Source organism: Mauremys reevesii, linkage group 1 (genome assembly GCF_016161935.1).
Source record: "Mauremys reevesii isolate NIE-2019 linkage group 1, ASM1616193v1, whole genome shotgun sequence".
In the NCBI taxonomy this organism is placed as follows: Eukaryota; Metazoa; Chordata; order Testudines; family Geoemydidae; genus Mauremys; species Mauremys reevesii.
The window spans coordinates 15,925,578-15,947,918 of record NC_052623.1 but is presented as its reverse complement, the minus strand read 5'-3'; the positions used below and the strand labels follow the sequence as shown (position 1 = coordinate 15,947,918).

The 22,341-nt window shown below is 43.4% G+C and overlaps 1 protein-coding gene across 2 annotated transcripts in view; it reads right to left on the bottom strand.

Annotated features, from left to right (window-relative positions):
- Positions 1 to 538: 538 nt before the first annotated feature.
- The window catches only part of POLD3 (DNA polymerase delta 3, accessory subunit), a 53,153-nt gene continuing 31,350 nt past the window's right edge, over positions 539 to 22,341 (bottom strand). For both annotated transcript variants that reach the window (XM_039518347.1, XM_039518345.1), the window contains exons 10-12: positions 13,875 to 13,969; positions 13,563 to 13,641; positions 539 to 2,251 (exon numbers count right to left, since the gene is read on the bottom strand). In XM_039518347.1, the coding sequence (XP_039374281.1) occupies positions 2,046 to 2,251; positions 13,563 to 13,641; positions 13,875 to 13,969 (380 nt within the window). In that variant the 3' untranslated portion in view covers positions 539 to 2,045. The remainder of the gene's footprint in view (positions 2,252 to 13,562; positions 13,642 to 13,874; positions 13,970 to 22,341) is intronic.

Here is a 22,341-nt window from a genome sequence, read left to right as displayed (position 1 = left end):
CCCTTGCAATCTTTTCATGCATTTATCCCCTACACCCCTGGGAGGCAAGAAGTGCTATTCCAGTTTTTACAGATGGAGAACTTGCCCACTGGCTCCTGGTTCCCCCATGTCCTAGGCTAGCACCTTAACCTCTGGACCACCAAGTAATCTGAGAACAATGTTTAGAGCAAAGGGCCAGAACCTATCATGGTAACAGTCATGCCAGAATGTGCCCTTTTAATCTTTATAAATGACAAGAGAAACCAGCACCTTTGTCTCCTAGCACAGCACCACACTAAATAGATATAACTGGGATTTTAAAGCATTGTCTCAGAACCCCTTCTGGACTCCCAAATTGTTACCGGACCGGTTAACAGTTCCAGCTGTATTTTTAATATATGTATCCTTTGTTCTGTAAAGTCTTGGATTGCTTGTATATCTGGAAGTTTTGCCATGCAATTGAATACCACGAACCTGCTTTATTCAGATTTATACAAGCTATATGGGAAATCAGAAAGTAGCACAACACTCCAAGAACAATCAGTAACACAAAAGAAGGTAAGTGTTTAAGGGGTTTTATTATTTAACATCACTCTTAGAATATACTTCCAGCTATGCCAAGAAAAATAGAAACATTGAAGTGGTATTTTTCTGGGAAAGATAGAAAAGTTCATTGTAAAGATTAAACCAAGGCTTTCCATTCTTTTCCAGTGGCGGCCCTCTACTTCCATTAAAACATGTCCCAAACATGCCAAACCTTACTCAGCTGTAGCACCATAGTGTAGATGTTCCCTAGCTCAACAGAAAGGGGTTTTCTGTCCATGTGCACAATCCACCATCCTGAACTGTGCTAGTTAGGTCGACTGAAGAATTCTCCCATCAACACAGCTGCATTTACACTGGGGATTAGGTCATCTTAACCACGGTGCCCCGGGGTGTGAATTTTTCACACCCCTGAGCAACGTGGCGAGGTCCATCTAAATTTTAGCTGCAGACGAGAGCTCAGACAACCAAAATCTCTAGTCACTTTTGACAATTTGGGCTCCAATACTTTGCACATCATCTTCACAGGCTGTTGGTTCCTTGGGACCAGTATTTTGCTATGGCACATTGCCTTAGACACTAGACTTTTTAAAAAAACATCTGTACATGGTACATGCCCCATTAGACTTTAAATAAATAAAAGCCAACAAAAGAGGAGTTGCATATTTCATGTCCCTGGCTACGATGCAGGCAGGTACACTGCCACTTTCATCAGGACAACCCACTCACATGCCCACCTTCGAGCCAATAACCACCCACTTGTAGAGCTGAGCACACAGTTCCTTTCCCAGTGGCCGGTCGGGCTTGGGCCTTCCCCCAGGTTCACTATATCCAACTGCGTGGGAAGCCTTAATGATGTTTTTGCAAAGAGTGACAGAGCACAAGCAGTGTCATGGTCTATAATTAGGCATCCAAGCACTTTACAGGGGAGTTACTTAAGGAAGAAATGGTTGAGAGAATTTTATATGTGGTACTTTGTCCAACAAAGATTATAAAGGCAGAGAGAAAACTATTTACCAGTCTTGGGGGAGAAATCAAATTCATTTCAGACAGTTACAGCTGCAGCAGATGTTCGTTATTTGTACGTGTGCCTGTTACAGTACAGGTTTTAACCAACCTGAACGTTTAAACAAACAAGACAAAAAAAATTCAAATGATCCCACTAAAAGGATTAGCTTCTTATTCCGTCCATCTACTCCTGGAACAGGCCTTAGTACCAGACAGGTCGAAGGCCATGCTTAAAAATTTAAAATATCATGTAAACGAGTTAACTGATCTCCAGGTGTTCCTCTAGCGCTTCCTCCCAGCTGCAGCTTTCTATATGGCCTAGCACAGAAACAGAAGTACAGGATAATAGATACAATTAAGTTTTCTGATGCAAAACCTGGTGCGGGGAGCTTACTTCCACAGTAAGGGAGATATTTCCCACCATGGAGCCCATCTGTTGTTCTCCTCCAAAGCCAAAAGCTACTGAGAGGAGTGACATTTCCAAGCTGCCCAGGGATCGTGGGGAGAGATTCATCTCATTTCTTCTGGAAGAAGCCCATGATGGAGACTTGTTTGTTGGCTTTGCTGGCTGTGGCTGCCCCTTTCTTCAGGCCCTTCCGATCTTCCTTGGGTTCTTTCCTCACAGCTGCCGTGGACTGATTGTGTGCAGCTGGCAGCTTGGACTTGATGAATTCCTCTTCACTATCTGTACAGGATTCGCTCTCGTAAACCTTTTCAGTTACTGGAAAGAGAACGTGGCAGGAGTGGTTAAGCCTTTGCTCGTAACAGCTGCAACCAACCAAGCAGTATATTCAGGGAATCAGTGAGGATGTATGAGAGGCTCACAAAACAAGGACAGTTTAAATTAATGGCATCCTGGCTCTGCAGTTTTCAGGTATGCAAGTGGGACAATTTGGAGAATCTGCCTCGGTTCAATGTATGAATCTGCCTCGGTTCAGGGGAGGGATAGCTCAGTGGTTTGAGCATTGGCCTGCTAAACCCAGGGTTGTGAGCTCAATCCTTGAGGGGGCCATTTGGGGAACTGGGGTAAAAATCTGGGGACTGGTCCTGCTTTGAGCAGGGGGTTGGACTAGATGACCTCCTGAGGTCCCTTCCAACCCTAATATTCTATGAATTCTAGTTGATGCTACAAAGCTTTTATAAAATTGTTGCATCAGGGAATGCCTGTGTGTGGATGTGGAATGTACCAGTTGCTGACACAGATGGCAATATGTACCCTCCTACCAGACCAGGGACAATGGAGAGGAGTTAAGATTAACATGTGCTCTGGACCAAACAGTAGGGCATGGGAAGTAGGAGAAGCTACTTTTTCCAATTTGTCTAAATAGAGAAATACCCAGACAGGGCAAAGAGACAGGTGACAAAGCAGGGGTTAAAAAAAAAAAAGACTCAGGATGAGACAGGAGGACAGGAAAGTCTGGGCAGGAGACTGGAGGAGGCAGGTGGGTTTTGGAAGCATCAACTTTAACCAGGGACCAGCCACGGTCAGAGAAAAGACTGTGATTCAGAACAGAAGTCACAAGATGCAGAGAAGGATCCTGGACACCCCAGAGGATTCTGCCCAAGCCAAAAGAACTCTCTGGAGTGGGGAGGAGCCCGAGGCAGGGAAACGCATATAGGCACATTTGTTATTTTGTACAGGTCCTGTGTATGAGGTAAACCGTAAACTAGAAGCAGGGCCGGCTTTAGGAAGTGCGGGGCTCAATTCGAACAGTTTCGACGGGGCCCCGGCAGGGATGACTTTATTAAAAAAAACACCATGTAAAAAACACATGGGGCTTGTACTCACCGGGTGGTGCTCCAAGTCTTCGGCGGCAGGTCCTTCACTCGCTCCAGGACTGAAGGACCCGCCGCCAAAGTGCCGCTGAAGACCCAGAGCAAGCGAAGGACCTGCCGCCAAAGTGCCACTGAAGACCCAAAGCGCCGCCAGGCGAGTAAAAATTAAAAAGGTGCCTCTAGCCAGGGAAGGGATTCTCACTGGGTGCAGGGCCCTCTTAGGCGCGGGGCCTGATTCAGGGGAATTGGTGGAATAGGCCTAAAGCCGGCCCTGACTAGAAGTCTCACACGTTTGGTGGTATTCTGGGGAACATGCAAGAATTTCTGGGGAGGCTTGGGGGAGATGACTCGGGTTTCAAAGTCCAGTCCCCTAAGTCCTGGAGTCTACACTGCCAAAAAGGGAGTCAGGCACAAGATCTGCCCCTGGACAGTGTGCTTAGAGACCCAAAGCCAAGCTACACCCTACCTAGCCCCAGCGAATTAAAGGCATGTGGGATTCAGCATTTGGATCCCCTCACAGCAGTCTGGTGAGTGTCAAATGCCAGCAAGGCAGAGGCCCAGAACAAAAGAACTAGCTGGGATAGCTCCCATTGACACAGTAACAATACCTAGCTCGTATGCGGCACTCTTCACCCACTGATCTCAAAACACTGAGAGGCAGCAAGCATCATTGTCCCCATTTTACAGATGGGGAAACGGAGGCCAGAGGTGGAATGACTTGTCCAAGTTCTCTCAGCAGATCACAGAGCTGGGAATAAAACTCAGGTCTCCTGAGTCCCAGCCCAGTGCTCTTATCAACTGGGCTAGACTGCCTCCCTTCACTTTTAAGATGAACGGAGTGAGGCTACATAGTGAAAGACGGCAGATTAACAGCCATGGAGGATTATGTCCTCTCTTCTACTCAGGGCCTTACGCAGTGCCCATCCCCTTGGTATCTGAGAGCATAGTAAGCCATAGAGCGGGGCTCCCCACCCAAGTGCTTCAGCCCTGTTGGGTGAGACTGCCTTCCTGGCAGCGGCGCCAACTTTCTCCGGTGCCAGTGAGTGCCCCCCGCCGCCTCTTTCCCCGCCCCAACTCCACCTCATCCCCAAATTCCCGGCCCTAACTCCACCCCCTCCCTGCTCGGATTGGATCTCTTCTCCAAATCCCCACCCCGGCCCCGCCTCTTCCCCAGCGTGCAGTGTTTCCCCTCCTCCCCGCCCCGCAAATGAGCTGTGTCACGGCGCAAGGGCTGGGAGGGAGGAGCAGGACGAGGCGGCGCACTCGCGGCAGAGGCGAGTTGGAGCAGGGGGGGCAGGGCGGGGCCACACGGAGCTGCCGGTGGATGGTCAGCACCCACCAATTTTTTTCCGTGGGTGCTCTGGCCCCGGAGCACCCACGGAGTCGGCGCCTATGCTTCCTGGGTAAGAGGGCAGTTCAGTTGCCCAATCTTCTCACTGCATGGACTCTACAACATGGAGGGTGCCAAGTACACTGAAGATTTTTGCAACAAGGACAATTGTCTGCTAGGGACTAGATTGTGGACACCAATTCATTTCACACAGAACACACAGCAGCCATCAGACAATAACGGCTTTCAGTAACTGCTGACCCGGACTGAATCTGAGCTGTTACTCTGGTACGGAAAAGTTCAACAGCCCAATCCGAATCCCACCCACTCCCACAACAGCATTGCTAGGGCAACTGTTTCCACCAATGCTTACAAAAAGCATGATACACAGATGGTCTGATTTTCCAAGCTCCTAAGTGTGACACTGCACCCCATATTCTTCACAGTGATATGATATGATTAGGACATAATCATAACGCAAAATAAGTCCTGTACAGCATCATTGAAAAGGTTATGGTTTGTTGAATATGATTATCCTATTTGTAGGCATGCATCATTTTTGTATCTGAAGTTATGAATATTTACTATGTATCTGTATTTCCAATGCAGTTACACCTGGGTAACGCCTACTAGACAAGATGGTTTCATTCTAGACAGTGCTTGGGAAGGACCTATTCAGGGTAATGGACCATTAGAAAAACAATAGGCCTTATCTCCCACCTGGGAAGTCTTCCTGAGGATGCTACAGACTCGTAACTTGGGCGCAGAAGGCTGTTGCATATTCCTCTCCACACTGAGGAAGGGGGCAAATTTTATGAACTTACACTGTACAGTTCTCTGTGCAGCACAAGATGGTATAATTTTGGGTTTACCCCCTCTGGAGTATATGTGCCTGAGGAGCTGGTTGTTGCCCTAGCTGTCGCCTTCATATGCAGGGCCTGGTCAAAGTGCCTGCATGTAACTACAACTGGGTGTGTCCCTACCTGTATGTATGCTGGTGAAAGTGCAGGCTGAAGCCTGGAGGGCTTTGCAGCTTGTCACAGCAGTACAGTGTAAGAGGGAGCCTAGGCTGGTGGGTCGTGGGGGGGCTCAGTGGTACCCCAGTTCCAGGTGGCACCCTGGGGAGAACCCATCATACTGAGTGCCTGAAGATCCACTGACTGTTGTGATTATGTCTGTATGTACACCTAGATAGAGAGAACTTGGTCCTTCTCAAATTCAGATGAAGAGCTCGTTCTTTTTACAAAACACCTCTCTGAAAGTTATTACATAAAGGCCAAACCATGTCAGGCCATGCAAGGTCCACATAGCCCCCCCAGGCGGTCTACAGGTGTGCAATGCCAGCCAGCCCTGAGTGTGCCCAACCCTACCAGGCCATGATCAGTGATCAAGTGATCATCTCCATCTCTCCATCCTCTCTCATCCAGGACTCATTCTTATCCATCTTACCCACCCCACTTTTAACCATTTATTCCATGAACCATTTAATTCCCTATTTATCTCCTTACCTAGTCCCTATTCTGTCCTCCCTAGCAGTTGACCCTTCACCAAGGAAAGATGAACTGAAGTTAGTTTATTTTTTTTTGCTTTTATTTATTTTTTTATTTTATTTTATTAATTTTATGTATTTAATTTATTTTTCTTTAATGTATTAGTTTTATAATTAACTTCCCATATCCACTTTTTCAACCTCTCTCTTTTCTTTCATATCCTCCTCCTTTTCTCCTTCCTTAGTCTATCCTCCTCTCTTTCTCCTCCCTCATCTCTTCCTCCTTAATAATTCTCCCTCATTAACCCCTATCTTTTTTAGTTTTTCTTTTTCTCTTTCTTTTCTTTTTCTTTTCTAGTTTTTTTTTTTGAGTTTTCAGTCAGTACACATGATTGAGGTGTGATATTATATAAGATTATATATATATTATAATAATATTATTCTCTATTATTTAAGTCTTATAATATATTTTTTTTTAATGATTCTATCCCTTTTTTTTTTTTATTCATCCTCACAGCATTGCTTTCATCAACTAACTATCAACTTTTGATCTTTTCTTTTTTTCTCCCTTCATGTTGCTAAATTTGCCCCCATTTATTTGTGTATGTATGCATTTTTTTTTTTTTTCCATTCATTTACTTTATTCATTTTATTTGCCATTTATTTTTTTTTTTTTTTTAAATTTTTTTTTAATTTTGCTTTTTTTTTTTTTCTTTTCTATCTTTCTTCTACTTGAGTATCTATCTTCTTTTATCTTTATTCACTGTTTGTCACTTAGTATCATCTGCAATTTTACTTTCATTTATTTAGAAATGAATAAGGATTTAGGGAACAAATGACTAGTTACCCCTACCATTCCACCTCTCCCTCTCCTCCATTACCCTTTGTTCCCATTCTCCTACCCTTTGTTTCCTTTCCTCTTAATTCCTCTTCTTCCATGAAAGGACCTTTTCTTTTTTCTTGAAGCTTTTGGACCTTAGAGCCTTGGTGCTTGACCTTGAAAAAGTCACACTATCACGGATGTCCCTCCCCCACATGTTTGTCCACCCTTCCCCCGATCCCCTCTGTAAGTTTACCTTTAAGATTTTTCCTTTACATTTACGATGTGTTGTTATTGCTTTATGTTGCGTTTTTCTTATTTTTTTCTTATTTGTTATTTTAATTTATTGTTTACTAATTTTGTTTGTACTTACGGTTTTTTACGGTCTGTAATTACAGGAGGATCACCCCCCTACCCTTTTTAAATGTTTAGCGTTACATTATTTACATTGTCATTGGGTACCAAGCCAAATTAAAGGACAGCCACATTTTTTTAGTTTAACACAAAACAGTTTTAAGTTTTTTTTTTTTTTTTTTGAGTTCTTTGGGTGACTTGTGTTCTTTCCACTGAGTTTAGTTTTTAGTTTAATTCCAATTGTCAATGACCTCCAGTTTCAATTAATGACTGTTCCTCAGTCCAGACACTCAGAACAAAAGCCAGCTCATCTTTGGGAATCTCCTCCCTCATCCTCAGCCGTGAAGACTGAGCAAAAAAAGAATCAAGATTTCCATTCATATCCACTTTATTCTCTTTAAGCGCTTTTTTTTTTTTTTTTGTCAAGGCCCCACTGGTTGTTTGTAGCAGGCTTAGGCTTAGCAGGTATAAAAAACATTTTTTTTATTTTTTTTTTTTTTTTTTTTTTGGCCCGTTCTTTCAAACTCTTTCTTGGCTTTTCTTATTTTCTCTTGCACTTAAGTTGTGTTTGTTTTCCTTTCCTTTTTTTTGCTCACTGGGATTTTGACTTCCTTTTTTAAAAAGTCTTTTTATCTCTCACTGCTTCTTTTACTGTTGTTGTTAGGTGGCTCTTTTTTTTTTTCTTTTTTTTATTTTTATTAATTTTGGGTATACATTTGAGTTGGGCCTCTATTATGGTGTCTTTAAAAAAAAAGGGCAACTAACTTGGGGATTCACTTTAGTCACTGTACCTTTTAACTTTTTTGTAACTAACCCCTTTTTTTTTTATTCCCCCCCTTTTGAAATTAAAGGCCACAGTGTTGGGCAGTTGAGATGTTCTTCCCACCACAGGGATGTTGAATGCTATTGTATTATGGTCACTATTTCCAAGCTAGGGAGAGAGACAAATTAAACATAGGTGGTTGCTTCTTTCTATAGAGGTTTCAAAGCAGTACCGGAATGGGTTCATTTAGTAACCAAACAATCATTGAACCCAGATGAGTATTACTTACTGGGATTTCCCCCCTTTCACTGCTGTCACAGTGTTTAACGATCATAGAATATCAGGGTTGGAAGGGACCTCAGGAGGTCATCTAGTCCCACCCTCCTGCTCAAAGCAGGACCAATCCCCAACTAAATCATCCCAGCCAGGGCTTTGTCAAGACTGACTTTAAAAACCTCTAAGGATGGAGATTCCACCACCTCCCTAGGTAACCCATTCCAGTGCTTCACCACCCTCCTAGTGAAAAAGTTGTTCCTAATATCCAACCTAAACCTCCTCCACTGCAACTTGAGACCATTACTCCTTGTTCTGTCATCTGGTACCACTGAGAACAGTCTAGATTCATCCTCTTTGGAACCCCCTTTCAGGTAGTTGAAAGCAGCTATCAAATCCCCCCTCATTCTTCTCTTCTGCAGACTAAACAATCCCAGTTCCCTCAGCCTCTCCTCATAAGTCATGTGCTCCAGCCCTCTAATCATTTTTGTTGCCCTCCGCTGGACTCCTTCCAATTTTTCCACATCCTTCTTGTAGTTTGGAGCCCAGAACTGGACACAGTACTCCAGATGAGGCCTCAACAATGTTGAATAGAATGGAATGATCATGTCCCTTGATCTGCTGGCAATGCCCCTACTTATACAGCCCAAAATGCCGTTAGCCTTCTTGGCAACAAGGGCACACTGTTGACTCATATCTAGATTCTTGCCCACTGTAACCCCACTGTTTCTGCAGAACTGCTGCCTAACCATTCGGTCCCTAGTCTGTAGCCGTGCATGGGATTCTTCCATCTTAAGTGCAGGACTCTGCACTTGTCCTTGTTGAACCTCATCAGGTTTCTTTTGGCCCAATCCTCTAATTTGTCTAGGTCCCTCTGTATCCTATCCCTATCCTCCAGCGTATCTACCACTCCTCCCAGTTTAGTGTCATCTGCAAACTTGCTGAGGGTGCAGTCCACACCATCCTCCAGATCATTAATGAAGATATTGGACAAAACCGGCCCCAGGACTGACCCCTGGGGCACTCCGCTTGATACCGGCTGCCAACTAGACATGGAGCCATTTATCACTACCCATTGAGCCCGACGAGCTAGCCAGCTTTCTATCCACCTTATAGTCCATTCATCCAGCCCATATTTCTTTAACTTGCTGACGAGAATACTGTGGGAGACGGTATAAAAAGCTTTGCTAAAGTTAAGGAATAACACATCCACTGCTTTCCCTTCATCCACAGAGCCAGTTATCTCCTCATAGAAGGCAATTAGGTTAGTCAGGCCTGATTTGCCCGTGGTGAATCCATGCTGACTGTTCCTGATCACTTTCCTATCCTCTAAGTGCTTCAGAATTGATTCCTTGAGGACCTGCTCCATGATTTTTCCAGGGACTGAGGTGAGGTTGGCTGGCCTGTAGTTCCCCGGATCCTCCTCCTTCCCTTTTTTAAAGATGGGCACTACATTAGCCTTTTCCAAGTCATCATGGACCTCCCCCGATCGCCATGAATTTTCAAAGATAATGGCCAATGACTCTGCCATCACATCCGCCAACTCCTTTAGCACCCTCAGATGCAGCGCATTCAGCCCCATGGACTTGTGCTCGTCCAGCTTTTCTAAGCAGTCCTGAACCAGCCCTCTGTGGAGACAGAAGTGGTCACCTCCTCCCCATATTGTGCTGCCCAGTGCAGTAGACTGGAAGCTGACCTTGTTCGTGAACACAGAGGCAAGAAAAGCACTGAGTACATTAGCTTTTTCCACATCCTCTGTCACTAGATTGCCTCCCTCATTCAGTAAGGGGCCCACACTTTCCTTGACTTTCTTCTTGTTGTTAACATACCTGAAGAAACCCTTCTTGTTACTCTTAACATCCCTTGCTAGCTGCAACTCCAAGTGTGATTTGGCCTTCCTGATTTCACTCCTGCATGGCTGAGCAATATTTTTATACTCCTCCCTGGTCATTTGTCCAATCTTCCACTTCTTGTAAGCTTCTTTTTTGTGTTTAAGATCAGCAAGGATTTCACTGTTAAGCCAAGCTGGTCACCTGCCATATTTACTATTCTTTCTACACATCGGGATGGTTTGTTCCAGCAACCTCAATAAGGATTCTTTAAAATACAGCCAGCTCTCCTGGAGGGTTTAGCTCTCTAAAACAATGCTTACTAAAATGGATCTGTAGTCAACTCCACTGATAGCAACCATCAACATCCGCAAGTAAACACTGATCCACCAGCTTCCAATGCAGCATTCTGGTATGTTTCTAGTAAACCATTTTCTTTCTTTAGCAACTCTTTTTTCTCTTTTGCAGGTGTCTGAACTTCACTGCTGGAAAATTGGCTTTTAGTTGCACCAACTAAATCAAATGAGGTCTTCTACACAATCCGGAGAAACCATTTAGCACCAGTCCCTGTGGTACTAAACCCTGCTCCTCTGCGTGATTAGTCAGTCAAATAGGGATTCTAAACACAAGCCAGTTTCTCTTTATAATCAATTAGCTTTTCAGCAAGCAGCCTAAAGAGGCCATTACTCCTGGCTGACTCACTCCCCACTTTTGCTCTTAGCATGAATTATCCTCAGAGGTTAAACCTATCCTATCTGTGTGCAATCATTTATTGAGGGTTTCCATTAGGCCCAAGCTGTAAGAGACTGTCTGTACGATAGAGAATCTAGCATTTAGCTGAATGTTTTTCTTTGCTAAGTTGTCTTGCGTTTTTGTAGTAGCCAGTGCACATTTCAAATGCTGCTTTTCCATGGTAAACATGGACCAGGCCCAATACCTGGAGGAGTTTACTAAATCTGAAAGCGTCTCACTGTGACGTTAGCAACCAATCTCATAAGAAGCAGAGTTAACTAACACTTGGTCCACATACAGTTTTTGAACTAGTAACACTCTCTTGGCTAGGGGCGTGATTATTAATCAACAAAAGAAGTTATAGTAGTAATAACCCTTCGTGTGGACACAGTTATAATGGTGTCCAGGTATCTTATACCAGTATGAGCGACTCTCCTTCCTTTCAGGGATGCAGGTCTCATATACACAGGAAAAAGTTATTTTTTTGTATAACTTAAGGTGTGAATTTAAACCAGTATAGTTATACCAAAATAGACCACCATGTAGACATTCTTATTCCAGCATAAAAGTGCCTTTATTCAGTTTAGCTTGTGTCACTTGGAAAGGCGTTTAAGCTAAACCTAAAATAAAGCCACTCTTATATTGGAGTAAGAGTGTCCCCATGGGGGATTAGAACTGTATAACTACAGCATACACCTGTTAAAACATTCCCCATGAAGCCAAGCCCTAAACTACATGAGCAGAAGTACCTTTATAACAGTATAACTGCATCCACACTGGGGTGGTCATGGTGGTGGGAGCGGGTTGTAGAACTTCAGCTATGTCAGCATGGTTAAAAAACTGCACAACATTTGTCATTAGACAAGCCTTTAGATTAAGGACCTGATCCTAAGAGACGGTGAGCACCCACAATTCCCACTGACTTCAATTAGGTGCTGCAGGTGCTTAGCACCTCTCAGGGATAGGCCCTAGAGTATTTGATTTGCTTTACAATCACCTGTTTCTAGCTGTAGTAGATCTTGGGAAAGTGGCACTAAAATCATGGAGACACTCAAGGGAGGGTATATAGCAGGATGATATTCAGAACAATGAGATCTTGGCTCTGATCTAGGCAGCTTTAACCCATTTTAAAAAGGTGAAAATCCCATAATTCAAATGATACAAATATTTTATATCAGCCCAGGAGGTTTGCAAGACTTTAGGATTATCAGGACTACACGGGGCAGGGGGAAAGATGGGATGAAATGGGGACACAGCAAGTTCTGGACCACAGACTGGTGCAAATTTTTGGTACATAAAGTAGTATTTCCTTCTTACCCAATTCTTCAGCATCACAGCCCCATCTGACCCGCTCCTTGCTACTCTGAGCCTTTTCCAAGTGCACCACAAGGGCCTTATTTTCCCCTCCATAAAACTGTAGTGGATATTAATTTGTAAACCAAAGGTCTGCCTATTTCACAAGAGACCATTTAAACCCATGGTCCAGTGGGGGAAAAAAGGCAAGCTTCCCAGTACTGGCACATTTGGAAAAGGCTGAATAGAAAAAGGAATGCAGAATTCTTTGCTGGAAATAAAAGCTTTAATGTTCATTATGGCGAGCTCTGGATGCAGACCTTATTAAAACACTAGCTGTGGAGCAAGGTTTTCATTTTCCTTCCAAAAGCCTTAACAGTCCTATCTGGAGTCAGGAGGGCAAAACACCCCATCATGCAAACGCAATGGGCAATTCTTAACAAATCTGTTTCCCTCTGACAAAAACCTAGTACTAGAGCCTTTAGCTACTATTAAAACCAGTTACTTTCCTGCTGGTTTTAGCTTTCATTAAAGGAGATAAATAAAACACAGGACCTGATCCCTCTCCTGGAATAAGCCGAGCTCCCTGGATTCCATTCAAATCAACAGGGGTTGAGGACACTCAGTATCTTGTAGAATCAGGCACACATTGTGCTTAGTATAAATAATGCTTCTGCCAGTTTTTCAAATTTAAAGAACTTTATAAACGTTACCTAAATCTTACAACACTCTTGCAAGGTAGGGAAATAGGTGCCCTGCTCAAAAATCACCGAATGAATCTGTATCAGAGCTGGGTTAGAATTTAAACATTCCTGGCTCCCAGATCTGTGCTCAGACCTGCTTCCTCCCAAGGGCTAGAGAACACAGGACTGCTAGGAACAAAGGATTTGCTTTTTAGAGTTTTAAATACCAAACATGCTGCTTGTTGCTCTTACCCAGTTTATTTGGGGTATTCCACATTATATTGAGGGCCAGAAGCATTGTTATAATCCAGATGCTCTGGAGCATTCTATCTGCTTTGTGTCACCAATTAATCGGAGGCATTTTTTTTTAAAGGTATACATTTTTGAAAAGAAGGGAAAGTGCTAGTGCTGGTTATAATGGTAGGAAAGAGGGAACAAAAGAAAATATTCAAAAAGTTCTCGATTGAGAGTGAGACAGTCAATGACAACTCCACTCCACCATCCTCTGACAGAGGGACAGAGTGCAGGAAAGTGGGGTTGGAATCCTCAGAGCTCAAGAAAAGAAGAATAAAGTGACACTGTGGGCCCCTTCCCTGGATAGGTTTGGTCTGTAAAACTTGCAAAAAACCCAGTGACTCTTCAGTAAAGTGAGCTCTACTTGTGGGTGCGGGAGAGAGCTGCTATTCTTACCCATGCAGCCTTCATCATCCAGAAACGTTTTGGATTTCAGCACACGCTTCCGTTTCCGCTTCTTCCCTCCTGTCGAAGCCTGCAGGGTATCACAAGGGACCAACCGTTAAGGCAGGGTGCGTGTACAGAGCTTCTATGGGCATGATCACCAAGAGCCAAATGTCCGTCTCATTATCAAAGTCAGGTCTGACAAACCATCCTCCCTCCCCCAGCACACCCTACAGTCCTGCTTCTGCAAACACCCTGGATTTCCCCACCTGATCGAGACAAAACCACGTATAAATGCAAGTTATCACCATAATGTGCCTTTACCTCAGTGGTTGCTGGTTCTAGTTCAATCTTCAGTGCAGGCTCTGGAGAAGGCAAGGGGGGTTTAGCTTCTTGAGGTGTGGGAGATACTGAGACATCTGCCAAAAGAAAAAGCTGGACATAGTGATGGCATTTGGGACAGTGCCCCTGTATTGGCTTGCACCATTTCCCATGGCATTTGTTAAGTACATTTAGCCCTTGCCTGTAAAGTTGCTGTCTTATTAAAGTCAGGGAAAGATGTTCCAAGTTGCATGCCTAAAGTCAGGCATCAGAATCCATGTTTAGGCCCCAAGTGACTGGCTAAATTGTCAAAGGTGCTGCAGACCCCCAGTTCTCAATGGGGGAGGTGCATGCTCAGCACCTTTAAAAAAAAAAATCAGGCACAAACTTCAGGCCCCCGCCATTGGAATATTTTAGCATCAGTTACCAGCTATATATTTCAATCACTGACAGACCCTCACAGTGGGAGGCAAAGCCATTTCTGCTAGAGGGACTTAGGAGACTCTAAATTCCCAACTCAGTGAGCAACCTTCACTAAATCACTCAATTTCTGTCTCTACCCATGGGTAAAATGGATGTGACACTTACCTCACAAGGGTACTATGAATCTCAAACAACTAATGTATATAGGTGCTAAAAGTTTTGATTAAAAGGAACTATTACGGGCAAGTTACTATCATTTGATCTAAAGAGCTCACCAAAGGACATCCCTCTCCCCACCCTCCCATTATAATGGCTAGGTAAGAATTATTTCATCTGTTGGTACAATCTTTTCAGCGTTTATATTATGCAGTAGATGGGTGGGGAGGACCTAGCAGTGGCGCAAGCTTCAAATTGCAAATGGAACAAAACCTGATGCTGTGCTACCTTCTGGAGTCTGTGGAGAGCAGCAGCAGCAGCACTGGCGCTTCCCATAACTTTGCCAGACAGAAGCCAATAAGGTTTGTAGTCGTGTAAGAGATCTGGGTTCAATCCCCCCTGGGTTTGGCAGAGGGAGAGAGGTGTGAGGGGGTCGTGTGTTCAGCGCAGGGCAGTGGGGAGAAGTGCCTTGTATCACTCAAGAGGCACCATTCTGACTAGCTTACGTGGCTGTAAGAAGAGTCCTCTTCAGCCCAAGTGAAAGTTGCTGCTATGTGAGGCTTCAAACCTGGGGAGAGCTAGTCCTGGGGGGAAACCACCTCCTCCAACCTATTGCTTAATAAGAACAATGGAAGAGTTGGATGGGGGGAAAAGAGGGGGCACAGTTCCTGGTGGACTCCACCTCCTCCTTGCCTCTGCTGGCTGTACAGCAGCATGCATACTGTAGTGGGATCTGTAACTATCCCAGCCGATTAGGTCAGTGTTAAGAGTTCTGACTGTGCCAGGCGTGTGGCCAACTGACCTTCAGAGGTGAAGCAGGGCTCAAGTGAAAACAGTTGGCTGCCAATGCTAAATAATAAATTACACTCTTCAAACCAGGACTCAATCTCTTAACTACTCCAGCGACCGAGACACAGAAACAAACAGCAAGCATGATCACATGACTCGGTATTTCACCTTGCTGCAAACAATCGATATGTGGCAAGTGTCGTGCAAACACCAGAACCTAACATTTCTTAATGTTTTGCATGAATACTGTGTGTGCCCCAGCTTCCTCCTATGTGTTGCACAAGTATCTAGGTGGTGGGACAAGGGTGTGTGATCGTGGCAGAGACCCCTCGAGGGCAGGTCTGACTGCTATATAGCTCCCTGGGCCCAGTCAATAGCAAGACACACAGTGTCCTGGCAACTGATGGCCAGGGTCCATGCTCTGCAAGGAGCCGGCCAAAGGAGCTGGAGATCAAAGAGAGATGCCCGGGAAAGAGACAAAGGATGGAGGACGGGCAACTGGACGTGACTAAGGGAGGGCTGCTGGAAGCTGGGCAGTCACCTGGTTTGGGACTCGTGGGGGATCCAGAGCCTTGCTCTCCACCCCCCTCCTCCAAGATGGACTTTGCTGAACCTTCCTACTTTCTCTGCTAACAAGAACTGTTATATGCTGTACTCCAGATGACTAATAAACCCTTCTGTTTTACAACGCTGGCGGAGAGTCACTGCTGACTGGGATGCTGGGGGTGCATGGCCCTTAGGGGGGCACGTAAGGCTTCCCCAGGTGTCCTATTCAGGTGGACTCGCTGCGGGGAACTCACGGCGTAAAACACATGCTGAACACTCTGAGGTCAGACCCAGGAGGCAATGAGGCCAAGGAGGCTCGCACTAGTGAGTGTGCGCCCTGCAGGGTGCCACCCTACAGGAGGGTCCTATCTGAGCTTCATTCAGAGCGGTTCCAGAGCTCCAAGCCTCTTCACCCGTGACACCTAATCATTGATCTTTTCTGCAGGTGCTACCTGCTGAGATAGACAAAGCTCGCTACTGGTCTTTCCCAGGTGAGAAGCTGCAGCAGTTTCAAATTCTCCTCATTTGCAATTATTCTGAAAGTAACTACAGTCTGGAAAACTCCTTTGCAAGACTTGAATCATTCACCAAAGGCTAGCCAGAGATCTAAACCTACTAGCATAAGAACAACCATACTGGGTCAGACCAAAGGTCCATCTAGCCCAGTATCCTGTCTTCCCACAGTGGCCAATGTCAGGTGCCCCAGAGGGAATGAACAGAACAGGTAATCCTCAAGTGATCCATCCCGTCATCCATTCCCAGCTTCTGGCAAACAGAGGCTAGGGACACCACCCCTGCCCTCCTGGCTAATAGCCATTGATGGACCTATCCTCCATGAAATTATCAAGTTCTTTTTTGAACCCTGTTATAGTCTTGGCCTTCGCAACATCCTTTGCCAAGGAGTTCCACAGACTGACAGTCCATTGTGTGAAGAAATACTTCCTTTTGTTTATTTTTAAACCTGCTGCCTATTAATTGTATTTGGTGACCCCTAGTTCTTATGTTATGAGAAGGAGTAAATAACACTTCCTTATTTACTTTCTCCACACCAGTCATGATTTTATAGACCTCGATCATATTCCCACTTAGTCATCCCTTTTCCACCCCTAATCATTTTTGTTGCCCTTTTCTGAACCTTTTCTAATTCCAATATATCTTTTTTGAGATAGGGAGACCACATCTGCACACAGTATTCAAGATGTGGGCATACCATGGATTTATATAGAGGCAATATGATATTTTCTGTCATCTTATCTATCCCTTTCTTAATGATTCCCAGCATTCTGTTCACTTTTTTGACTGCTGCTGCACATTGAGTGGATGTTTTCAGAGAACTATCCATAATGACTCCAAGCTCTCTCTCTTGAGTGGTAACAGCTAATTTAGACCCCAGAATTTTACATGTATAGTTGGGATTATGTTTTGCAATGTGCATTACTTTGCATTTATCAACATTGAATTTCATCTGTCATTTGTTGCCCAGTTTTGAGAGATCCCTTTGTAGCTCTTCCCAGTATGCTTTGGATTGAACTATCTTGAGTAGTTTTGTATCATCTGCAAAATTTGCCACATCACTGTTTACCCCTTTTTCCAGATCATTTATGAATATGTTGAATTGGACTGGTCCCAGAACAGACCCGTGGGGGACACCACTATTTACCTCTCTCCGCTTTGAAAACTGACCATTTATTCTTACCCTTTGTTTCCTAACTTTTAACCAGTTACCAATCCATGAGAGCACCTTCCTTCTTATCCCATGACAGCTTACTTTGCTTAGAGCCTTTGGTGAGGAACCTTGTCAAAGGCTTTCTGAAAATATAAGTACACTATATCCACTGGATCCACCTTGTCCACATGCTTGTTGACTCCCTCAAACAATTCTAGTAGATTGGTGAGGCACGATTTCCCTTTACAAAAACCATGTTGACTCTTCCCTGAGAGATTTTGTTCAATATATGCCTAACAATTCTGTTCTTTACTGTAGTTTCTACCAGTTTGCTCGGTACGTAAGTCAGGTTTGCTGGCCTCTAATTGCTGGGATCACCTCTGGAGCCCTTTTTAAAAATTGGCTTCACACATTAGCTATCCTCCACTTCTCTGTACAGAAACTGATTTAAATGATAGGTTACAAACCACAGTTAGTAGTTCTGCAATTTCACATTTCATTCGTTCAGAACTCTTGTGTGAATACCATCTGGTCCTAGTAACTTATTACTGTTTAATTTATCAATTTGTCCCCAAACCTCCTCTAATGACACCTCAATCTGGGACAGTTCCTCAGATTTGTCCCCTAAAAAGAATGGCTCAGGTTTGGGAATCTCCCTCACATCCTCAGCTGTGAAGACCAATGCAAAGAATTCATTTAGTTTCTCCGCAATGGCCTTATCGTCCTTGAGTGCTCCTTTAGCATCTCAATCGTCCAGTGGCCCCACTGGTTGTTTAGCAGGCTTCCTGCTTCTGATGTACTTAAAACATGTTTTGCTATTACTTTTTGAGTCTTTGGCTAGCTGTTTTTCACATTCTTTTTTGGCCTTCCTAATTATATTCTTACACGTCACTTGACAGAGTTTATGCTCCTTTCTATTTTCCTCATTAAGATTTAACTTCCACTTTTTAAAAGATGCCTTTTTGCCTCTCGCCGCTTCTTTTACTTTGTTGTTTAGCCACGGTGGCTCTTTTTTGGTTCTCTTAGTAGGTTTTTTAATTTGGGGCATATATTTAAATTGAGCCTCTATTATGGTGTCTTTTAAAAGTTTCCATGCAGCTTGCAGGGATTTCACTTTTGGCACGTACCCTTTAATTTTTGTTTAACTAAACTCCTCATTTTTGTGTAGTCCCCCTTTCTGAATTTAAATGCTATACTGTTGGGCTGCTTTGTTGTTTTCCCTGCCAAAGAGATGTTAAATTTAATTATATTAGGGTCACTACTATTACCAAGCGGTCCAGCTATAGTCACCTCTTGGACCAGATCCTGTGCTCCACTTAGGACTAAATCAAGAATTGCCTCTCTTCTGGTGGGTTCCAACACTAGCTGCTCTAAGAAGCAGTCATTTAAGATGTGAAGAAATTTTATCTCAGCATCCCGTCCTAAGGTGACATGTACCCAGTCAATATGAGATAGCTGAAATCCCCCATTATTATTGTGTTTTTTATCTGTATAATCTCTCTAATCTCCCGGAGCATTTTGCAGTCATCACCACCATCCTGGTCAGGTGGTCGGTAGTATATCACTACCGCTATATTTTTCTTATTCAAGCATGGAATTGCTATTCATTGAGATTCAACTGTACAGTTTGGTTCATTTAAGATTTTTACTTCATTTGATTCTACGTTTTCTTTCACATATAGTGCCACTCCCCCACCAGCACGACCTGTTCTGGCCTTCCGATACATTTTGTATCCTGATATTACTGTATCCCATTGATTATCCTCATTCCACCAAGTTTCTGTGATGCCTGTTATATCAGTATCCTCATACACAAGGTACTCTAGTTCACCCATCTTATTATTTAGACTTCTAGCATTTGTATATAAGCACTTTAAAAAAATTGTCACTTTTTAGCTGTCTGCCAACATGATGTCATTGAATGGGATTCTTTTTCATTTGACTGTTTCTCATGAGAGCCTACCCGTATTTTATGATCTTCTATCCTCTACTCCTTACTAGGACATAGAGAATCTCCATTAATAGATCCTCCCCTAAGGGATGTCTCTGTCCGAACCATGTGCTCCTCCACACCTGTTGGCTTCCCCCAGCTATTAGTTTAAAAACTGCTCTATGACCTTTTCAATTTTTAGTGCCAGCAATCTGGTTCCATTCTGGTTTAGGTGGAGCTCATCCTTCCTGTGTAGGCTTCCCCTTTCCCAAAAGTTTCCCCAGTTCCTAATAAATCTAAACCCCTCCTTCCTACAACATTGTCTCATCCACGCATTGAGACCCTGCAGTTTTGCTTGTTTAACTGGCCCTGCGCGTGGAGCTGGAAGCATTACAGAGAATGCTACCATGGAGGTCCTGGTCTTCAATCTCTTACCTAGCAGCCTAAATTTGGGTAGGGGTGTGATCTGTTTACTGATAGTTATACCACTATAAAGGTGCCTTATACCAATACAGGGTAATGCGTTTCCTGAACTGCAATAAGCTATACAAGTATAACTGCATCCACCCTAGCGAGGGTTTTGACACTAACTATACCAATAAAATCAAAACAGCAACACTTTCTAGCCTAGACAAAGCCTAATTTGGTAAACTGATTATAACTGCATTGCTCAAGTGAAAATCTTCTAAACCAAACAGGATTCGAACAAGGAAGGAGCATGGATTCATGAAGCACTGGAATCAATTATGTTCTTGTTCTTATATTATACACACACTGAATGTTATGCATTACTGCTGATGACACACTGCTCTTGTCTGAGTATTCCAATGAATTCCAACCCCTCCTTGTTTTTAAATCAGATTTGATTGAGAAGGTCTTTGCCTAAGCAATAAAGGCACCAGTTTTCTGGATTCAAAACTGACTGGGGTTGGCGACAAACAATTTAAGTGAACTTGGGCAAAAGGAGAAGAGGCGTAGCACTATGCCAGGACTATTTACAACACCTATAAGCTACATATTCAGAGACAGGATACCGGACCAGATGAACCACTGGTCTGATCCTGTGTGGCAGTTCCTATATTTCTAATTTAATTAAGAGTCTGGTGGTGCCATTCTTAGAATAAAGAGACAATGAACAGAAAACTGAAAACAAAGATTTTTTAGAGACACCAAGACAGGAAGAAGAGAAGACACATATCCCTGGATCAAATTTTGAGGGAAGTGACAGGATATTGTACCCAGAAGACCTAACTACCCAACATATAATAATCCAGAGCAAATATTGAATGGGACAGACCAGAAGAACTCTAATGTAGAAGAGACACAGAAGTGTTGGTGTACAGCAAATATGATGCACTTGCAATGCAATATAGCAACAAAAAAGAAGGCCAATGGAACTTTGGGTTACATATGCACAGCAATGGAATAGTCTCTTTCTTTGGCTCTACTAGAAAGAAACTTGAAATGATGCATTCGGTTCTGGACACTTTCTTACCAGAATGATATTGACAAATTGGAAGAAAAAAATCATAGAAGGGCAACGAAAATGATCAGGTGGCTAGACAGGCTGATTTTAATCTTCCCTCATAAGAGCTATGTAAAGCAGCTTGGGAACTAAAGGGAAAGGCCAGATAACATGAAGATGTAAATACCAAAGAGGGTGAGCAGGATTTTGTTTTGTTTTTTAAAACAGTGGTACAAGGAGTTGTATTTAGGAATAATGTGACTAAATTAAGAAAGGGAAAATTAAGATGGAACATCAGGAAAGTCCCTGAGAGATTTAATCAGCCTGATTTCACAAGGGAAGTGGTAGAAGTCCAATCATGTGGGACATCTAAAACTAGATTGGACAAAACGTGAACAAAGAAAGCAATTCTGAATTAGCAGGAAGACTGACAAGATAATCTAAGAGGTCTTTCCCACCTCTAACTTCTATGACAACGTCTATTCGTTTTAGGAATGTTTCTCAAATACTGCACAGTATTTCTCATAAAGCAAGAGTATCAATTCTCATTCTGTATTTCAACCCTTTTCCAATACAATCTAGTATATTTTGTACCGTTTCTTGTTGTTGTGCACTGAATGATGGTTTCATTCATTTTTCCAACAATCTCCGAATTCTATTCCTGATCAGCTCAACGAACGACTGGTTCATTTAACACGCATTCCCCAGTTTGGTTCCCAATTATCTACATTGAACAGCATCTGTCACCTCAAATAAATATAGGTTAGGGGTTTGTTACAGGAGTGGGTGGGTGAGATTCTGTGGCCTGCATTGTGCAGGAGGTCAGACTATATGATCATAATGGTCCCTTCTGACCTTAAAATCTATGAGTCTAAATACCCAAATCCTTTGAAATCTGGCTCTGCTGTTCCACGTTACAGGCCCCAAAGTTCTGTGCATTCAGCTTCTATCAAAGTCAATGAGAGCCAAGAACACTCAGCATGTTGCTGGTGTTGGTGCCATTAGGCATATCCCTAGATAACTCAGGAGGGTAGAAAAACCACAGTATTAATGAAGCTTTTCTGTACCAGGCCTGAATGGACCAAAGTTATTTTATGCTTGTCCAAAGTGCCTCCATGTCTAAACTCTGATTGAACTCCCAGGTTAGAAGTGAGAATGGAATGTGTAACTGCTCCTTATCAGTACAACACGGACAGCAGGAGATAGTAAATAGGGGCCCTACTTGTGTTTAGTTTAGAAAGAGGGGAGGCAAAGTAATAAATTCAGAAGTAAACCAAGGTAACAGCCTTGAAAAGTTACGAGATGAATTGTCTGCTGTCAAGGATGATTTAATTGTTAACTATACACTGTATATACTATATAGTAGGGGGGAGGAGACTAGTGGGGGGTAATGAGGATGCCTTATTGAAGTTATGTATAAGAAGAGACACACACAGGTTGTATCTGTGTGCAGGATTTGTGATTGTAAATACCTCCTGGCACCTTACTTGAGCTC